Source organism: Chrysoperla carnea, chromosome 3 (assembly GCF_905475395.1).
Source record: "Chrysoperla carnea chromosome 3, inChrCarn1.1, whole genome shotgun sequence".
Classification (NCBI taxonomy): Eukaryota; Metazoa; Arthropoda; class Insecta; order Neuroptera; family Chrysopidae; genus Chrysoperla; species Chrysoperla carnea.
Window position 1 is genome coordinate 4,351,070 of NC_058339.1, and position 21,351 is coordinate 4,372,420.

Here is a 21,351-nt window from a genome sequence, read left to right on the forward strand (position 1 = left end):
ATAATCAGAATGTAATAATGATGCGATACGCGCAATACGTTCGATGGTGATGAGTTAGTTACTCATTCATTGAGTCACTGAATCACTATCATTGCACTTAGTTAGTTCTTAGTCTTCTTCTGCACTAATTCAAATGAATGTTGTCACAAATTAATAATAATTATATAATTTATTTTTCTTTTTGTTATTGTTATTATTTATATGCAATTGTTGTATAAAATAAAAACTGTTCAAAAAAATACATCACTTTTCACAATATTTTTTTTTTAAATTTATTTCTTCATTTATGTACTTTTTTATTTTATATATAATTGTTTGTTTGTTTGTTGTTTTAATTCCACGTATCCGTTGGAAAATTATTTACTTCAGCTTGTTCTTGAACTTGTGCACCATTCACTGTATACGATAATCGAATACGCATTCGTAAGGCAGACTGTAAATTAAAAATATAATTTTATATTAAAGTAGTCCGGCCGTCACGTGACTAGTCAACTAGTAAACTAGGCAATAGGGAATATTCATGAAATTTAAATTTGGTTCAAATATTTTTCTTCCGTAACTTAAAATTAATTAATAAAAGTACAAATTCATTGAGGGCATTTAAAAATTTCTAAAACGGAAATTCAAATTTTTATACGGACGGCGGCTCTGTATTAGAAAACTTAATGATAACGAGTGTAAATTCTGTGTTGTAAATTCATTTTTTTAAAGTGTAAATTATACATTGAACTGTCACCAATTGACAGTTTACGTATTTATACGTCATCAACAGAGAGCGCCAAAAACTGCGTTTAAATATCTCAAAATTATAATGTATTTTAAATATTTTTTTACACTTAAATACAGTATTTTTAAGCAATATTTATATTTTTTACTTTGTTATAACGGTGTGAACAATGAATTAAAAATATAAAAAAAATACATGAATATTCCCTATTGTATTAACTAAAAAACAAATCAACACTAAAAATTTGAAGCTATAAAATAAATGATTTACCTTATTTGGATTAGTGACTCTCATTACTTGAGTTAAATGTCCATTTGGAATAACTACAACACTAGACGGAGACATCATTTGAAGTTGGAATGCCTATAAACAAAAAATTAATCAATATAAAATACCGCATGGTATGGGCAATAAAATCAACGCCAGCGCTTCCAGTGGAAAATTTTGTGTTTTTAATCAAGGAATGAATATTTTATAATGAGTAACGAATACACATACCTTAGGTACAGCAGCTTGGAACAAAAAATCAGTCATTGGTTCTAATGTACTATTAAATGCTGCCATATTTACTAGTACAGTATCAGGTTCAGCTGTCTTTTCAAGACTAAATACTATTTTTAAACCAGACTTTTCAAATGCTGTTATCGTAGGTAAATCTATAAAAGAAAATCAAAAAATAAATACTTCTAAGCGACAAAATTCAATAGATCTTGACAACGTTCAAATTATTACACATTTAACATCAAGGGCTCCCCTACTAACTTATTTATCTGATAATATTTAAAAATAAAAAGCTTGTTACCATTTGGTATTGGACTGGACTGCTGTTGCTGTTGCGCTGAATTAAATATACCATCCATTAAGAAATTGGAATTAGTTGTATTATTAAATAATGTTGTATTATTATTATTTGTAATATTATTCATAAGTCCTAAATTATTATCACTTGTTGTTGTAATTGTAGTTAATGATGGTGTAGTTAATGGTGGAGGTCCAGCTGATGATGATATGTCCAAACCACCAAGTAAATCCAATAAGTCTTGTGTATTACTTGAACTGATTGCTTGACTAGATACTTTATCAACATGAGAACTAGTAAATTCTGATGTATCTGTACCTAATAAATCTAATAACGCATTCTGGAAATCAAAAGAAAATATCGTAAACATTCTAATTTTTATTATACGAGAAAAAAAAACAACTTAAATCTCTTAAGTTTGATATATGGCACCGACTTCGATGAAATTAAGCTTTGTTCATTCTCTAGATCAAAAGTTATATGGAGCCAAATGGTGCTTTTTACCAGGAAGTGGACGCAAGAGCGTCGCTAGCACTTAGACCAAAAGTCATCTGTGTCCTCCTTGAGAACGAGCTATAAAAAAAAAAGAATATCTTACCGAATCAGACGTTTGTGTGTTAGTTCTAATCGGACTTTCTGGCTGTGATGATTCCTCTTCAACATCACCAACTGGTTCCACAGTATCGGACGGTCTTCTAGTGACTTCCATTGGTGGCATACGTTCTAATAATGCTGGCCGTAATGTTGCATGTTTACCAAACAATTGTGTGAACTCAACACCACGTTGTTGAAGTTCGATATGTAATGAACAACCAAATGAACTGATAATTTGTTGTATTTTACTAAAAATCATTACAAATCATTTATTTTAATACAGAGTGGAATCGTGTGTAATTCGATAAACGTTTTGCAAGGCGCACTGTCGAATTATCGAATTTGTCGGACTATTAAGTACTTGCAACACAAACCCCTGTGTAGCCCGGAACTTTTTGAAAAAGAATATGGAGTTCCACTGTATATAGGACATAATTAATCAATAGTTTTATATTTTAGGAAAACTTTTATCGAATCTCATGCTTTCATTACTATAGATAAACTATTATAAAAAAGGACGGCGAAAGGATCCCTTTAAGTGTAATAAAAGTAAACTTACTCGTTAACTGTAGTGAATCTCGTACTAAGTTTAGTCAATGACATTAAAGCATATTGTTTGGTAACAATAGAATGTTGTGGAGACCATAATAATTTTTGATAAACATCAATGACTTCTAATTCACTAGGTCGTACTGTATCACCATCTAAAGCATTTGCTTCTAATAAACAATCACCATATTCACCAATTGCCCATGCAGCTACCTACAAACACATTGTACTTTTAATCACTTCATTAGTCATGTAATCTTTTAAGGTAGTACGACCACCAAGGCAGCACTTTTAGATTTAGGGTTGAAATTATTTGTATCTTATTTCAAATTGCCTTGGTGCTCGTACATCCTTAAGAATTTTGTAGTTAGTTAATTTTTTGAATTAAGTTTTCGAGTGTCTGGTTTTTACCTGGGTCAACGGTTGTTTATCTGCTTGATCTGCAGCTAAGGCATTCCACAATTGTCCCACGATATATGGTTGCAACGCAGTTGTTTCTGATATTAACTGTATCGTCGATGAAATAACATCATCTCGAACATAATTTCCTGCCTAAAAGAAAAACAATTGATAAATAACTTAAATATAGAGTGATTGTTCTGGAGTGGGACAAACTTAGACCATAGGGTCCGTTATAATACCAAAAAAAGGATTAACCCATCCCCGGCTCATTACTCCATGAATCATTTGGAACTGTTAAGGAACACCAGGAGCGCTTTGAAGTCAACGAACTTAAGGCCGAAGAGGTCATTAAGCTGGCTCAAGTAAATCCATCTCCTCATGGCAAGTGACAGTGACAGAACTTCGACAGGAATGTGCCATTTCTAGTAACCTCGCTTCACAATTTCGTGGATTGTCCCTGTATCCAAGTACGCATACCAGATTTACAATTATTTGTTCCGCCAACTCATTTAAGGACGTATGGCAGTCCTGTGCTACCTTTGAAGCTAGATAGACTAAGCTGAAGGATTTTAGGGCTATTTGATTGTCTTATACCTTCACATACCTCGTATTGTATTAAAAATAAATCAATTGAATACTTACAGCAACTAATACTTTTAATAATGTATCTAAATGCCATTTTTTATTTGGTGAGAATCGTTCAGCTGATAAAACAATATTGGATGAACATTGTGCTTTAAAATCAGGATCAGCCCTTTCTAAAAAAACTAATAATTCCTTCATAATAATTCTAATATTTTGTGTATTTACAAGTGCAAAACTTAAATCCATTGCACGTTTTCGTATTGATACATCTGGATCTTTTAAACATTCTAATATTGTTGATCGATGTCTTTGTACAGCTGATGTATCGATATAAACTGTTTTTAATAAAGTATTTAATGCCACATATCGAATATTTTTATCGTTATTTAATAGAAAACGTCCAAGTATATTTACGGCCAATACCTATACAATTACAATTTATATTTTTATTATAAACAATCATTATTTTTAATTTAATTAATAATTTAATAAGTGTAAGTGTTGTATTTTTATAGAAAGAGAGGTCAGTTGCTAGCTTTTTGAAGGATATATACCAAATAAGTTCGAATCGAAATTATGAAAAAGTAATAATTATTAATTATTACTTTTAGATTATGTTTAAAACAAAATAATGAATTAATAGTCCGATTCACATTTGACTAACTTTCGAGTAGATGTGCCATGCCCATCACCTATTTTGAGGGCTCGATCCACACTTAGTTCCCTCCCACATGTTAATATAACACGCCCTTCTATAGTGTTTGTTTTTACTTTAAAGATGTTTTCACCAACACAGTAGATTTTTCCCTTACAAATTTGAGTAATACAACACTTTTCTTATAAAATGATAATTCGATAAACTTACCCTAAGTCCACTTTCAGATTTGATATCCATAATTGACAATACTGTTTCGTAAAGTATAGTGTTACCTACATTTTTACTGGTTTCAGTGTTTGTTGCAACCTGTGCTAATATATCATTCATGGCTTCTGATGCATCTGCATCATTTCTGCCTAATACTCGTAATAATCTTAATATTTTAACCTAAAAATCATTACAAGTCGGTGCAGTTAAATGAATATTTGAATAGTATTTGATATATTTACCTGTAAAAATGGATCGCTTACACCAGACACATCATGTTCTGGTGAATAACCGGCCAATACTAAATTTTTCATTATTCGCACCAAATTAGGAACAATCTAAAATTTATTTTTATTATAAATATTTACAAAAATTATTTTACAAAGTTTTACTTCTTAAAACATTATTAAAATTAAACATCAAGAGAAAAGTGTCTTTTAATAAATTATAAGTACAAAAACGCTCAGGTTTTTTTTTTAGCAAAATGTTTTGAAAATTTGCATATGTAGCCCAAAATTTTTTTGAAATTCTTATTTTGGTTTAAAATTGTCATTTAGTAGATATTTTTGATCGTTGAATACGAATATCCGATGTCATATTACACGGATTCTGCCACATATTAAAACTATCATTGACAATTTCAAAAAAAGCATACTTATGCCAAACATAATAGGGAATATTCATGAAATTTAAATTTGGTTCAAATAATTTTTCTTCCGTAACTTTAATGACTGGACATTTCAACTAAACCATTATTTTAGCAATTAATATCTTTTTAATTAGTTAAAATTAATTAATAAAAGTACAAATTCAGTGAGGACATTTAAAAATTTCTAAAACGGAAATTCAAATTTTTATACGGACGTGACATCAAAGTACGGGCTTGTCAAATTTATTTATATTTTTTACTTTGTTATAACGGTGTAAACAATGAATTAAAAATATCAAAAAAATACATGAATATTCCCTATTGTGCAACCTGGTTGCGTTAGGTCGAGAATATCTCCAATCTTTGATTGTTAAAATAATAAAACTAATTAGTAAAATAAATAACTCATTCCATGCAGTCCAATAACATGAAATACGATCAATAAAGTATCTACGATCAATAAAATATTATTTTATGAACAAAAAGAAAGCAGAATTTATGAAAAAAGAAAAAATATGGATTGTTAGATAATCTGAAAATGTAAAACGCATATTATTTATATACAAGCCATGCAGCCTCCAAAAAATTACACGACAATATTCAAGATAACAATATGAATTATTTTAGAGGCGCTTACAATGGCCATACCTCGCTAATATCAGACTCCTGGACACGCACGCGATTCAAAAGATAATTAATTTATTGTTAGAATTAGAATGTTTTAAAAAACAAAATCATCTAACATGCACACCACACGCTTTATAATATCTATTTAAAGACTTTAAAAATTTTATAAAATATCAGTTCTGTTCTGTTTGAATGTACTTATCAAACTTACCTTTTTAAAATGATTTAATGTATCAGGACTTGCATCACACATTTCCGTAATAAGAGTAACACCAGTAATTAAAACACCTACAATTGTTTAAAAAAAGTCATGTTTAATCGAGGAAATAAAACCGAAAAAAAAAACAGTATAACCAAGGAATTGACTCCTTGTCAGCTGATTTTTATGGGAACTGGTAAATTTAGCTACTAACGATGGTTGTGTTGCAATCGAAATATAAATCTATTGTATGTTTTTTAATTATATTTTTTTAAATAAAATTTCTTAATATACAATTTTATTTCGAGTATCGTGGTAATTATTTCAATAACTATGTTTCTGGAGTAAAAGTTAAATAAAATAATAATATTTATAGCATACCATGTGTTTTATCAGTAAGTAAAGATCGTGCTGCTGGAAGGAATATTTCCATTAATTCGGGTACACGTTTGATTATACGAAATGCACATAACGCTGCTTTTTTCCGTATATAACCATTTGGTGATTTCATTAATCGTTCTACTTCTGCAGCTAAATCACGAGCCATTTCTGGCGATGCAATAGCACCTAATGTACATAGTGCTAATCCAACAACAAATTGTGTTGGACTATTTAAATCACTGTAAATAAATTTTATTAATATTAATATATCGTCATACCAATAATTATTACTCAAATTTCATTTTATATCTTTTAAGCAGGCTCAAAAAGTGTTAGTCGCATAAAAAAGAATACATAAAATAGGCATTCTTAGGAAGTCCTCAATAGCAGTTTCGATTTTGATGATTTCTTTTAAAAATGTATCTTTTTATTTTTTAATTAAAATCAAAAAGCTTTCAGAGGGGGAGAATAGGGCATCTTTGATCACCAGCACAGGTTGCTACGCCTGCGTAGGTGACCTGTTCAAATAAATCAGTCCGGTATACTGTTACGTGTATGCCTAGCCTAATAAAAAACTGTGGAAAAATTCAAAGTTGCAACACTTTTTTTCTCTTAAATATTGTACTATTTGTTAATTTTCATCAATTAACATAAATATACTAAGATTTAAAAGTTTTAATTAAATATTATTTATTATTGTATGGTACTTACTTTTTTAAACAATTTGTAATTAACAAATGAACATCTTGCCGTTCATCTAATAATAACATGGCACCTAAATATCCAATACGTTTATCTGTAAATCGTGATGAAGCGATCAACTTGAGACATTCTAACTGACCAAAATGAGCTGGATATCCCAACATATGAATATACAGTAGCTTGGCAATGTTACGACACCTGTTAAAAATCAAAAGTAGTAATTAATTATCTGTAATTTATGATTTGTAAACAGCCACAAGTATTAAAGGAACAAAATTTATAAATAAAATAAATATAAATACCTCCATACTGAATCTTCTTCACGAAATGTGGATCGAATATAAGCACATTCTTTATTAACAACTGTACGTTCTTCGGCTGCAGTTCTAGCTGCACGTATTTGACGTATTAAATCACGCAGTCGCATCGGTGTTGGCATACGCACTGTTAAATCAGAATTCATATTATATTAGAAATATTAAAATATTGAAACAATAATAATAATACGGTTAGTTGTACAAGAACACTTAAAATTATATTGAATGTAATGTAATAATAATTTATTGGCAGGTAATGTAAGAAATTTAAGTATATAAATAAAACAATGCGCGCTCTCTATTTGTTTGTGTTTGTGTATATGAAAGCCAACATTATTATACACAACCAAAGTATTAAAGGAAAATGTTTGTAACAAGATTTTTACCATAATTTCAAACAGCTGTATCCAGGGTTGGATTAACTATAAGGCTAAAAAAAATATAGTCTTAGGCCTATGAATAGAAACTATGGATTAAGATAGTTTTGATTATGTTGATTAAAAGTTCGTATGGACTCAAAAGCTCGTACATTGGTTCGATTTACTTTTAATATTTAAATAATTTAATTTTAATATTACCTCTTTCAATAGTTTCATTGATGGCTTGTTTTATCGTGGCCATATTTAAACCGGGATTGAACCTGAAATAAAAGAAAAATAACTTTTAATAAAATTTTACATAAAAAACAGAAAAAGATTCATTGATTTTCATAATTATGTAAAAATTTATAGTTTATACGTTTATAATGGCTTTAACTTCAGCCGTAGATCCTAGGAAAAATAAATAAGTTTATATGTTCATTTTTTGATTGTTACTTTCAAGTTATAGCAATTTTTTTATTTTAGATCATTATTTCTAAATATTAAACTTATGCCTCATTCACTAGCGTTCTCGCATGACGAGCTTGCATACCAAGCCCACCCACATGACAGGCTGACACCTAATACTTGGCCGTCTGATTAATATGTATAAAAAATTATACATAGTAGTTTTATAATTCGTTTTAGAACCTATAGATTAAATAAATAAGGTACGAGAGAAGTTATACTTCTTCTGTAATAACAAATATAAAATTTATAAATAATGTCTAGGTCGAATTTCATGTCACCCCAAAAAAATTAAAAATCGAACTTAATATTGGCCTCAGCTATCGAAGTGTACAGTTTTATGATTTTGTTACGTTTGTTTACATTTTTAACTAGATTAAATATTAACATTTTACCTTGGTAATTGTTATTTTAATTGTTTTACTAAATATTTATCTATGTTACTGTTTTCTTACATTATAACACTTATAATGTAAGAAGAAAAAGAAAATTCACACTATAAATTAACACTGTTCTGTTAATTTCCTCCAATTAATCGTTTGTCCACGGTTTTTAGGCTGCCAAGAAAACTAGTATGACCCCCTTTAATATTATCGAACGGGTTTAATGTGAACATATAAAAAATTTAATGTGAAAATAGAAAAATGTAGACACCTCGTAATACAGGGTATAATAATAGTCAATGATTTGAGTCAAATCAAAATAAAGCTTTCTTTGTAAGTATTAATTTTTTTCTTGGAACATGACCTTGTACATACAGTTTGTTATTTTCACTTTCCATTCATATAATATATTGTATGGTAGACGATAGACGTTAGCGTGTAAATACAATTAAGATGTAGACATGTTGACAAAACAAATACTATTTTACTACTGAATACTATTTTTAGAAAATTTATTTGACACAATGAAGTATGTAAGTGTATGTGTATCAATAAATATAAAGAATATAATATATATTTATATTTATGTTTTTAAAATTCAAATTACAAGAATTCAATGAACTACTTGATAGTGTTTATAAAAGTTTGATATTTCATTAAAGAAAGAATTTTTCGAAATTCATCCCCTAAAGGGGTGAAATAAGTAATGAAAAATTTATTTATTATTATTGATAGATTAGCTGTTCATTAAAATGTATCCAAAAGTACCAATGACAATTTTGGTAAACCCAAGTATGTAATCCTACTAAATTTGGGCCATACTTTTCAAATTTGTGATCAAAATTAACCTAGCTCTAATAGGTTTCAAGAATGTGGAGTCCTAGTCCTGGAATTAAGCACATAAATGATAGCTAGGGAAAAACTAATATCACAGCTGAAAAGATGGACCCAAAATTAGTGGGTTTCAAAAAAACTTCCAATAAGATCGGATCAAATTTGCCAATGTTATCAAAAAAAATCAAATTTTTTAACTTTATGACATCATCAAAATCCAAAAAAATTAATTTTGCTTTATCACATCCAAATTTTATCCAATTTGGACAAACCAAGTATGTAACTCTACTAAATTTGGGCCATACTTTCCAAATTTGTAATCAAAATTAACCTAGCTCTAATAGGTTTCAAGAAGGTGGAATCCTGGTCCCGGAATTATGCACATAAGTAATAGCTAGCGAAAAACTATTAACACAGCTGAAAAGATTGACCCAAAATTAGTGGGTTTAAAAAAAAATTCCAATAAGATCGGATCAAATTTGCCTATATTATTAAAAAAATCGAATTTTTTAACTTTATGACGTCATCAAAATCCAAAAAATTTAATTTTGCTCTATCACATCCAAATTTTATCCAATTTTGATAAACGAAGTATGTAATCCTATTAAATTTGGGCCATACTTTTCAAATTTGTGATCAAAATTAACCTAGCTCTAATAGGTTTCAAGAATGTGGAGTCCTAGTCCCAGAATTTAGGACATAAGTGATAGCTAGCGAAAAACTGATATCACAGCTGAAAAGAATGACCCAAAATTAGTGGGTTTCAAAAAAAATTCCAATAAAATCGGATAAAATTTGCCTATGTTATCAAAAAAATCGAATTTTTTAACTTAATACACTTACATTAATTGAGCTGTCTGGAAATCCATATTAAAATTATAATTACAATAAGTTTAAGTAAATTAACAAAAACTAAACAAAATGTACAAAATAATAAATATTTAATGATTAAATTCCATCAAAACCTGTGCACTGTGCAGACTGTGCTAACAAAATCACAATCCTAACAAGAATAAATCACTATATTTGCATTATTGGAATTTTGAGTAAGAATTTCCATGTAAACAAAATATCTACAGGGCCGCATTTTAAAACTCTAACAAATGATTCCACAAAAATATATTCTTATAATACGGATTTTGATAGATACATAAATTTCAAAAATCGTGCCATTTTTTAACAAAAATTCAAATTTTTGGCACAAACCAACCACTGATTACGAATCTAATATTAGATTAACGGATTCTGAAACATATTCCGAAAACAGAGCCTTTTTTGGGCAAGAATTTCACTTTTTTGACACAAAAACGGCAAACTAATTATTTATCGCCCAAACTGTCCTTTAGAAGGTATTTTTGGCGACTGATTACTAATTCAATGTCAGATTACACGGATTATGTCACGAATTCGTTAATCTGAGATCAGATTCGTAATCAATGACCAAAAAATACTCCTAGATAACAATTTGGACCGTAAGTACTTAGTTTTCCGTTTTTGTGCCAAATAGTGGTATATCGGGTCAAAAATGACACGACTTTTGGAATACGTGTAATCTGAAATAAAATTCGTATTCGAATTTGAAGCCAGAATAAGTATTTTTTTTTTTAAATTGGACTTTATATGTCCCCTGCTGGGGTCCTATTAACGTTACACAAAGTTTCACTAAAATCGGTGCTGTTTACCGACTTTTCCAATTTTCGGCATTTTTTTCCGGCTTCCTCATTGTCCCTATTCATCACCCTATTTTACTGTACTAAACATTAGAAAGTATTAATTTAAAAGGTAAATCTTAACGTGGAACACCCGCTATATTTAAAATGAACATTCCAAACTAATGATTGTTTACATGAATTAATTTTAAAACAGATATAATTATACAACAAATGATTACCCGTGATCTGAAGCGTTCATGTTGGTAATTTCAGTGTGATTGTATCCAGCAGCAACGTAATCAGTAGAATCAAACACCCAAAACTTATCCTACATTAATTAATTAACTCAAGTTAATAAACGCCATGTTGCTAAATATTAAAAAAAAAAATAATTACACGTAATTATTAATTATTACATTATAAAACATAAAACACACATATTCACTTATCTACCTTGTGAGAAATCTTACAGATGGTTCGTTTACTTCATAAATAATTTATTTTTCTACTCACAATTTAGTAAATAAACACTTAAGAAATATTCGTAAATTGATTATTTATTATTTGATAATATTTTAAGAAATATTAAAAGAAATTTTATAATAATTGAGTTGACAAAACAGGTAGGTCAAATTTCCACCTGTCGGCCGGAACTTATGTTTTATAATATAAATTCATGTATAATATGATTTTAATTTACGTGTAATTATTGTTATTTTTGAAAATAATCTTACCTAAATAAATATAATTACTTATTAAATAAAATGTATAAATTCACTTAAAAAATTATGTCAAAAACTTGACATTACTTTTAATCATCCTATCATCACTCATCGGTATTACTAAAATACAACATGGCGTCTAAATGACGTTGACGCATGAGTGTTTCAAATTCAAAGTATATTTTTTAACAAAAAATTTAAAAACAAAAAGCATAATAAAAAATAAAAATAAAATAATAATAATATTTATAAAGATATATCACTTCATGATGACGCTTGACGATGGCTTTGAGCGTCAAATTAGGATTCCACGTCTAGTTGAAATAAATCTTCGGAAAGTTTCATTTAAATTAAAATTGTATGCAATATTTTAAATTGTTATATATCTATTCGATAGCTGAATATAAATTTATTTAAAACCAGCTTTTTACGATGTGATGTTGTTAAGTTTTTTGTCTAGATGGTAGCACGGCCTAAACTGACCACGTGACCTAATTTGACGCTCAACGTCAACCGACAGCATGAAAACACACCTTAAAAAATCCCTGTCACTTCTCTATCTCTATTTATTATAAATGTGAAAGTAAGGATGTTTGTTTGCTACGCTTTCACGCAAAAACGACTGAATGGATTAGAATGAAACTTAACAATAATATAGCTCATACATCAGAATAACACATAAGCTATAATTTATAAAGATATATTTTCATTACGCCATCTATGAGCATCATTTTGAATCAAAAATAAAAAGATTTCTGTAAAAATGATATACTCAATGAACCAAGACCATAATAGAATTAGACAGGATATGTTCGATAGAGGACGAGTTTTGGTTCAGTTCGTGCACATACCCAGTCGACGCCATCTTGGCTTGTTCCTGCTTCTTGATTCAAATGTTGTAAAAATCGTGAATACGTTTGTTAGAACAATCCTTGATTTTAGTATGTAGTGAAAAAATAATTATGTAAACACACATTGCATTATGTAAACAAAACATTGACCAACTTGACGGCTCGAATGTAAACAAAAAACTAATATAGCGGTAACTGGATACCGTGCGAGAGAGATTGCCCCCACCCTACCTGTGCAAGAGCATACCTTGTCTAATTCTACCATTATCAAGATTATATAACATTTAAAAAATTAAATCTGTACATATATTTTACCATGTAAAACAATCCCTACCCCTATTACGAGTGTTATGGAAGGGGGATAAGCGAGAGCAAGCGAGGTGAAGCACAGCGAAGCGAACGGATATCCAGCTAGTATTTTTTTTTATAAATATTTCTGTGTATTATCATTATTGTATGAAAAAATTGTTCATAAACATGAAGTTATCTATGAGTAAATATTATTTTTTAAATGAATAAAAACTAAAATTTAAAAAAAACTTGTAATAAATCTTACCTTCGATTTAATTCTGGCGGTAAAACACTCCATTCTTGCTCATAATATGGATACATGATTGTTTAAAAATACGGTCTACTTAGTCTATAGTGAATTGTTGATTATTTGTTTGTTAGGTAAACTGTTATCACTGGGCATGTAATAATATTTACCTTATCAGAAATATTTATCTATATTATAGTGTTTATTTTACCATATAGCGGTTGGTCGGTATATTTATTGTTAATGAGTTACTTAAAAAATTAATAAATGTTACACAAAACATAAATAAATAAATACTTATTTAATATATATTAGTCTAAATTTTATGAAAAGTAAACATAATTTTAATTTTTAAATAACTTTTAAGTATTTAACACAACACACACAAGACAACATTTTATGAATACAAAGTGTTTATCAATAAAAATAAAAAAAAACCATAACATATGTAGTATTTTGTAACAGAAATGAAGATTAAATTAATTTTTACTGAGTATGTTTCATTATCGATAAAAAATTCATAAGATTATGATATTTTTAATAAATAATCAGTGCGCGTACAAGTACATACATAATTTTAAATACTTACCTGTTATTTTACCTGTTCAATATATTTGTTATCAATTTATTATAAAAGTCACCAGGCTTATTTTAAAAATTAATAGATATACAGCGTGACTACTTAAGTTGGCTCCATATATGGAAAACTATTTTATTATAAGGTTTACAAGAAAAGTTATTCTTTATAAAAATCTTTTCTGTCGAAAATATTAACATTTAGCTATTTAATTTTGATATCGAATGCACTAAGTATCCGAAAATTAAGAAAATTCGATAGGAATGTTAATGATCGTTTAGAAATGTAGACCATTTAGAGCATATAATAGGGGAAACGGTTCAAGAAATCACTCCCAAGATATATAGGAGATCTGCAGTTTTAAAGAATATATTTTTTCCAAGGCCTTCAGAAATTGTGAAAATTTCTCTCATCAAGAGAGTAAATGGCGAAAGCAAAAAAATATTAACTTCGGAAATTTGTTTGTTTGCCTGTTCGTAAAAATAAATCTAAATTCAAAACCTACAAACTATTCTTAGAATTTCCACGGAAATCAGATACAAAAATTTATCAATACTATTTTTTCCATTTGATTTCTATGAATCAACTTTCAAAAAAAGTTCCTCTATATTCTTACTTCTATGTTACAGTCGTTTTGTCTCCTATTTAATGATTTTATTGTTCATAAATGGATTATTGAAATTATGCAATTTTAAACCATTAATTATTGTTTCTAAAATAAGGAACGTTTTAATGTCTTTTAAATCCATAAAAGCCTATATTTAAATTTACTTTTACCTTCAATTGATGACATCATTAAATTTAAAAAAAATCCGACCTTGCTATTACATTATATTAGATTCACATTATATTTAATTATTACTGAGTTATGTATTTAGTTTGAAAATTCAGTTAAATTTTTTAAATAACCTAATTTCAAGTTATGTTAATTCCATCTACAATATGGTTAATTCATTCATAATCATTTTTATAATGGTGAAATTTTAACAACTTCCCGATGATAAGAAGTTATTTTTTTTAGCCCGATAAGCGAAATCAAAAATTTTGTGATCTCTTTTTATAATATGTTATGATATGCATTAGTAATTTCGCTCTATAAGCATTTTTTGGAGCGTTTAAGCATTAACATTGATCTTTTTCAATTTGTGGAAATTTCTTGGACACCCTGTACATTCGATGACAAAAGTGATGCTGAATGTTAATATTTTCGAGAGCAGTGATTTTTATAAAGAATAACCTTTTTTTGTAAACCTTTAAATAAAAAAGCTTTCCATATAGAGCCAACTTAAGTAGACACGCTGTATATAAGTGTTCTATTATATAATTGAGCCAAGCATTTTTCTTCTAAACGATAAATGTTTTTAAAAAAATTTTCCTGCAATAGTTTTGTCATTTGGGAGGAGAAATACAACTCTCCCTTCTCTCTTATATCTTATTTTCATAAATAGAGGGATAGCTAGTGACTATTTTGGCGCACTCTGTAAATTATAAACATTTTCAAATTTATTTGAGCTACAAAAAAACAAATTCCATTTATCCATATGTTTTCTTGGTATAAATGTGTTTAATCTAAAAACCACAGGAAAACGGCATTGATAAAAAAAACCATACTAAATCGAAGTATCAGTAAGTGCCCCCAAGATATTAGATTTTAATTAAGTTATTTTTTGTGTTGGTAGTAAAATTATTTCAAGGTTTTATTTGGACATATAAGTTGTGGGTAAGATGAAGCTAGTTTAAGCAAAGCTTTATTATTGCACGCGTAAATACCATAGAGTAGAGCCTTTGAATATTTACTATGGAACTGGCAACAGAGTGAGAACCACCCGTCAAAGATGATTAAGAAAGATACTAAATGAAAGAGAATAGTTATTAATGCGCATGTAATATACAATATAATATCCTGGCGCGTATTTACAAAATAATAATTGCCATTTAATAAATATTATATACTAGCTGAATACAGAGAATTACAAAATTATTCCCTTTTTGTATCCAATTATTCCATCTGGCAGTCCTGGAGCAAGCCCCTAAATCAACAGCCAAACCAATGTTTATGAAAAATAATGTGATTGGCAAATTCCATCTATGGGGTATGGGTATGGAAGTTAGCAGACCATGCTCTAGCATCGCCAAATAGACCCTTGCACTCTATCCCCGCTACGCTTTTCAGTGGCTATTATAAACCAACTGATGTACTGAAACCCAGGATTTGCCTAGCGCTGAGTTTCTTAATTTCTTCTGGTTCGACTATGGCCGAACGAAACCATTTCCATCGCTGCTGTATGAGCGCCGGGCAGTAACAGAGAAAGTGGATCGATGTTTCTTCTGAATTTTCTCCGCATCTGTCAGACGCGGGAGATTGTCTTTTCCAATCTGATGTTGGAACTTGTTCAGGTTATCATGCCCTGTGAGTAACTCTACGATGACTCTAATATCAGCTCTGTTTAGTTTTTTTTTCTAAACCATCCCTGAACTATAGCGAACAAAACAAAAAAAAATTTTGAAAATCGGTCCAGCCGTTTTTGAGTTTTAGCGAGACTAACGCACAGCAATTTATTTTTATATATACAGACAGAGATCAATAAAATTGAAAAAAAACCCAACTCAACCCACACCCACACCCACACCCACACCCACACCCACACCCACACCCACACCCATACTCAATCCAACCCAACCCAACCTAACCCAGCCTAACCCAGCCTAACCTAACCTAACCCAACCTAACCTAACCCAACCCAACCAAAAATTACAAAAATTGTGTTTTTTTGAATTTTTTATGATTTTTTCGATTTTTACAAATTGCAAAAAGTGTAAAAAAAGTTTTTGTTTCCGATTTCGATAAAACTAAGTTTATAAGGTAATTTTGACCCGAAAATTACCAAAATCGTGTTTATTTGACCATTAAATGAGTAATTTTCGAGATATTTTATGAATCTGACTGAAGAGCCAACATTTTCATTCCGTTCAGTCTCTGAAATTATTCCGCATGAATCTAATTATTACGAAATTGTCCTTTTCATTTCAATTACGATTCATTACTGTTTCGGACATACAGTAATAAGTTGGACAAAGACCCAAGATATTTGTTATTCATTTTATTACATTAGTTTTTTAAGAAACTGTCCGAAACAAAAGGTTATCAATTTTTTTTTCTAAACCATCCCTGAACTATAGCGAACAAAACAAAAAAAAATTTTGAAAATCGGTCCAGCCGTTTTTGAGTTTTAGCGAGACTAACGCACAGCAATTTATTTTTATGTATACAGATTCGAGATATATAATACAGTATTCTGTAAAAAGTAAATTTACCAAACCAGTGACATCTATTTTCGTACTTGTAAACTCTTAATAAAGGTTCCTGCAAAATGTTCAAATGAAGTTTTCTTTATTTTCCCTTTAGAAACTAAAGGAAAATGAAAATAAGGTGAGCCAAAGTTGCACTAACAAAAAAAAAACACTTTTATTGATTATAAATAATTTCTAAATTTGCTTTGGGTTCTATTAATGAATGATCCAAACTCTGTGCAGTAGCAAAGTAATTTTTTGCCAATGTATGCCTTCCAATTCGATATTCCAATACCGCTAAATTATTCATTGCCAAAGCATGGCATGGATCATGAGTTAAACATATGTTTAAACAATTTTTAGCTAAACTTGTATCTCCAGAACTCTGAAATATAAATTTAATAATTTTTAGTTCAATCAGAAAACAAAATATCTATTACTTTATTTGATTAGGTTGTAAAGATTTAATAAGTTAACTCACTAAAGCAACGTGTGATAAATTATACCAAACTTCAGCTTTAATTTCGGGTTCGGTTGCTAAATCTAGAGCTCGTTGAAAACAAGCTAATGTCAAATCTAATTGTTGAGAATATAAGCAACATAATCCAATATTGTTATAAATTTCAGCTGAATAAACGCCCATTTGAAGTGCACGCCTAAAAATTAAACAAGATATCCGACAATCTTTCTTTGTTATTTTAAAAATTATTAGTTTTGATTTATTTAAGTATTTCAATAATAAGTTTGTCTCAATTTTGTATTATATATATAAGTATTTCGACTCCCATGCAATCCTCATCAGTATGAATTACCTAATCGCAATTATGTTCGATAATACTGATACAACTAAGAGGGTCATCCAAGCCAAATAATGTTGGCTTTTGATTGACCATTTGCTGGAATTCTATTTGATTTATTTTACCTATAATATCGCATGGCCATTTCTGGTTGTTCTGAATAAAAATGATGTAATCCAATACAGGCAATTGCTTCCACATTCATAGCATCATGAAAAACAATGTCTCGATAAAAATTTGTAGAAATTTCCAATTCATCCATAACTTCATGTAAACGTGCCAATTCCGTCAGTATTGTTATATCATTTGAGAATTTTTCCAAACCATTTGTACATATCTCTTTTGCCATTAATGGTTGATCTATAAAGTAATCACTTATTTAGTTGCTTTATCAATAACCCGTCAGCACTCGTGTCGACCGTTCGGTAATCTTTAATAGCGTGAAGAATATTCTATAACTTTGTAAATCATAACCTCTACTATAGAGTAGTAAAATCAAGTTTTTGATCTAACACGGCTCATTTTTGGCCAATTTTGATCTAACACGGCTCATTTTGTTTGTAATTGCATCTAGTAAAAGCTCCTTAAATTAGTTTGTGATCCTTCCCCATTCCTTTTTTCGAAAATAGCGGCCGAAAAATGAAGCATTTAGTCGAAATCTCTATTTTTACCCACCATAAATAAAATGGATTTAAAATAAATCGAATCTATGGCCACAAAACTGTAAAAAATTCAAAATGCAATGTATAAAAAAGCTTACCCAAACGTATAAAGACTCTTGCTAAACGCACAAAGTTTTCCACGTGATCATGCAACTGTATAGCCAATTTTAACTCTTGTTCAGCGTTACGTAACAAATTTAAATGGCAGTAACATTTACTGAGTTGAACTCTCCACCACCTAAATTAATCGATAAACGTTTTTATCACTTAGTATTCCCGGACAGCTCCAGTTTTGATGAATTTTTTTGCTTTGAATTGAAAATTATCGGGAATTACTTTAAAGTAGTTCGGCCGTCACATGACTAGTTAAGTTAGCAATTAATTCGTCTTTTTTCTCCTCCTGAACTGGAGTATAAAGAAGTATAACTTCAAAAATCTCAAAAGAGTGCTGCTATTTGAGGCTTAAAGTGTATTGTAACATTTTGAATGTCTATTGATTAGGCAGACTTACCATTCTGTATTGATATTATCTTGCTGTGTGGCTTGTATTGCTAATTCCATGGCAATTCGAATGTTCCCTTCATAATAGTATAAATATTCAAATAGTGCTTTAGCCACTCCAATTTTACCAGCATATTTATTTAAGTTCAATCGAGATACTTGAATAAATGGACCATCTTTTATTGTTAACATGGCAGCGGTACCCAATCGTATTGTTCTCGCCGAACTAGTTAATGGTCGTGATGTTTTAGTTCGATCTATTGCTGAACCAGGACGTAATTGCGTATTTGGTCTTGCTATACCCGAAATAGGTCTACCAGTTGAAGATCGCGGTCGACTTCTGTAACATAAAATATTTCAATTATTTCTTAACCTTATTTATGATTATATAGAAATATGACTCATCCACTGAGTTTCATCAAATTCCAAAAAAAAATTTTTTTTCCCGTTTTTTTCAAAGGGTGTATCAAAAAATTAGCCCTTAAAAAAATAGCAAAAAATCGAAAAATTTTTTTTACCTCCAATTTCGATAAAACTTAGTATATAAGGTAATTTTGACCCAAAAAGTACAAAAATCGGGTGCATTTGTTGACTGGCTGGATAGTTTTTGAGATACGGACTAAAATCGATCTAAAAATTGCGATATCTAAGAAAAACTGCATCCAATCATTAAATTAACCGTGTTTTTATACTTTTTGGATCAAAATTACCCCATTTACCGAGTTTCATCAAATTCTAAAACAAAATTTTTTTTTGCGATTTTTTCAAAGGGGTACCCCTTAAAAAAATTGCAAAAAATCGAAAAAATTTTTTAATCTCCAATTTCGATAAAACTCAGTATATAAGATAATTTTGACCCAAAAAGTACAAAAATCGGGTGCATTTGTTGACTGGCCGATTAGTTTTTGAGATACGGACTAAAATCGATCCAAAAATTGCGATATCTAAGAAAAACTGCATCCAATCATTAAATTAACCTGATTTTTATACTTTTTGGATCAAAATTACCCTATCCATCGAGTTTCATCAAATTCCAAAACAAATTTTGTTTCCCGATTTTCTCGATTTTTTTAAAGGGGTACCCCTTAAAAAAAATTGCAAAAAATCGAAAATCTCTGCATTGTAACTTATTAAATATGAATTACCCAGTACTTAAATTTGCCGTATGAACAATATTTCTAATAGACGTTCCAGGACGTGGAGCTGTTGCAATAACTACATCATCTAAAAACTCTTCACTAAGATCTTCACTCTCCAAATCATCTACATAAACACGTTTAGTCATTGCCCGCATTTTCAGAACCCATGCAGCTTCATCGTATGGATTTTTTTCTAATAGTTCCGTACAAACACTAACACATTTTGGATAATTTCGACGACGGAAATAACTGTGGGCTTCGTATAACTGATTCATTGTAGTAACTTTAGTATTGTAGAATGTAAAATGTTTACGAATCCATTTTATTAACTAAAATTTTGTTGTGATATTCCACGTGTAAAGTTGCTATAGTAACAGATTATGACCATGCTCGTTATATCGATACGTATAGTGTTACTAACGGTTATTACTCGCTTACAGATTCGGTTATATAATCCAGTTATTACGTCGAAAAAAACGGGGATAGATAAGCATATGAATCTAATAAGCTAAATTTTTGATATTACGTAGAGGAGGCCTAGAAAAGCTTACCTTTGAATTGTCGACCGAAATTTCCTTGTGGATTTTCCGCCAGCTTGAAAAAATAATTAAATTCAGTTTTTTTCATAATAACTCGGCTTTCCGTTGAGATACAAAAATTTTTTTTACAATACTTTTTGTTGCTTTTCTCACAATCTACAATTAAGGTCCTTTACATTTTTGACATTTTTGAAAAATTTCAAATTCGTTTTTTTATTTTTTTAGTATAGTCTCGAGTCTTTTTAAGCGAGCGTATGTGTTTGAAAATTTGATGAGACACCCTCGCGGATTTTTCGAGACAATTGCCACATTGAGAAATTGGACCTGTGGCTCGTAGGTTGTAATCCTTTTCATGAGAATAAAGAACTGATGTCTATCGGCACAGGAGTTAAATTGCAAACCAGAAGATTAATTGTCATTGTGCATACGGAATTGATCGCGAAATAGATGACTAGAATCAGAGGAGCGGATTTCAGGTCCTTGTCATTCAAATGGAACGATTCTATAGATGAAATAATGTTTAAAATCGGTTATATTTCTAGAAAAAAAACAGGAATTCTCGAACTGAAAGTTCTTGTGGACTAATTTGCACTGATTTCTAATAAACAAATTGGGATGAAAAGTTTCACCAGCATTACATGT

General features: G+C 29.6%; 2 protein-coding genes across 3 annotated transcripts; both read right to left on the minus strand.

Annotated features, from left to right (window-relative positions):
- Positions 1–316: 316 nt before the first annotated feature.
- LOC123294791 (AP-1 complex subunit gamma-1) lies at positions 317–13,429 on the minus strand. 2 transcript variants are annotated; one of them, XM_044875941.1, is made up of 17 exons: positions 11,827–11,946; positions 11,332–11,420; positions 7,975–8,036; positions 7,382–7,523; positions 7,089–7,277; positions 6,378–6,616; positions 6,009–6,085; positions 4,764–4,859; positions 4,522–4,701; positions 3,714–4,079; positions 3,081–3,221; positions 2,680–2,882; positions 2,125–2,368; positions 1,530–1,866; positions 1,226–1,383; positions 998–1,090; positions 317–433 (listed from the first exon to the last, which is right to left on the minus strand). In XM_044875941.1, exons 2-17 carry the CDS (start codon positions 11,349–11,351, stop codon positions 332–334), a joined length of 2,649 nt encoding a protein of 882 aa, XP_044731876.1. In that variant the 5' UTR covers positions 11,352–11,420; positions 11,827–11,946; the 3' UTR covers positions 317–331. The 2 variants fall into 2 exon arrangements, with proteins under 2 accessions (XP_044731876.1, XP_044731875.1); XM_044875940.1 differs by lacking the exons at positions 11,332–11,420; positions 11,827–11,946 and adding an exon at positions 13,222–13,429.
- Positions 13,430–17,109: 3,680 nt separating this feature from the next.
- On the minus strand, positions 17,110–20,567 carry LOC123294975 (tetratricopeptide repeat protein 8). Its single transcript, XM_044876165.1, has 7 exons — positions 20,177–20,567; positions 19,042–19,371; positions 18,629–18,768; positions 17,994–18,228; positions 17,553–17,727; positions 17,277–17,456; positions 17,110–17,226 (listed from the first exon to the last, which is right to left on the minus strand). The coding sequence occupies exons 1-7, from the start codon at positions 20,443–20,445 to the stop codon at positions 17,110–17,112; spliced, it is 1,446 nt and encodes a 481-aa protein (XP_044732100.1). The 5' UTR covers positions 20,446–20,567.
- Positions 20,568–21,351: the final 784 nt, after the last annotated feature.

Excerpts from the sequence above, each read along its gene's own strand:
- LOC123294975 (XM_044876165.1), bottom strand. The coding sequence starts at position 20,445 with ATGAATCAGTTATACGAAGCCCACAGTTATTTCCGTCGTCGAAATTAT. Across the intron at positions 18,769-19,041 it reads GATAATATCAATACAGAATG|GTGGTGGAGAGTTCAACTCA; the intron begins GTAAGTCTGCCT and ends CGATTAATTTAG. Across the intron at positions 17,457-17,552 it reads ATTTATCACACGTTGCTTTA|AGTTCTGGAGATACAAGTTT; the intron begins GTGAGTTAACTT and ends TTTATATTTCAG.
- LOC123294791 (XM_044875940.1), bottom strand. The coding sequence starts at position 13,277 with ATGTATCCATATTATGAGCAAGAATGGAGTGTTTTACCGCCAGAATTA. Across the intron at positions 4,860-6,008 it reads CATTAAATCATTTTAAAAAG|ATTGTTCCTAATTTGGTGCG; the intron begins GTAAGTTTGATA and ends AATAAATTTTAG. Across the intron at positions 2,883-3,080 it reads ATAAACAACCGTTGACCCAG|GTAGCTGCATGGGCAATTGG; the intron begins GTAAAAACCAGA and ends ATGTGTTTGTAG.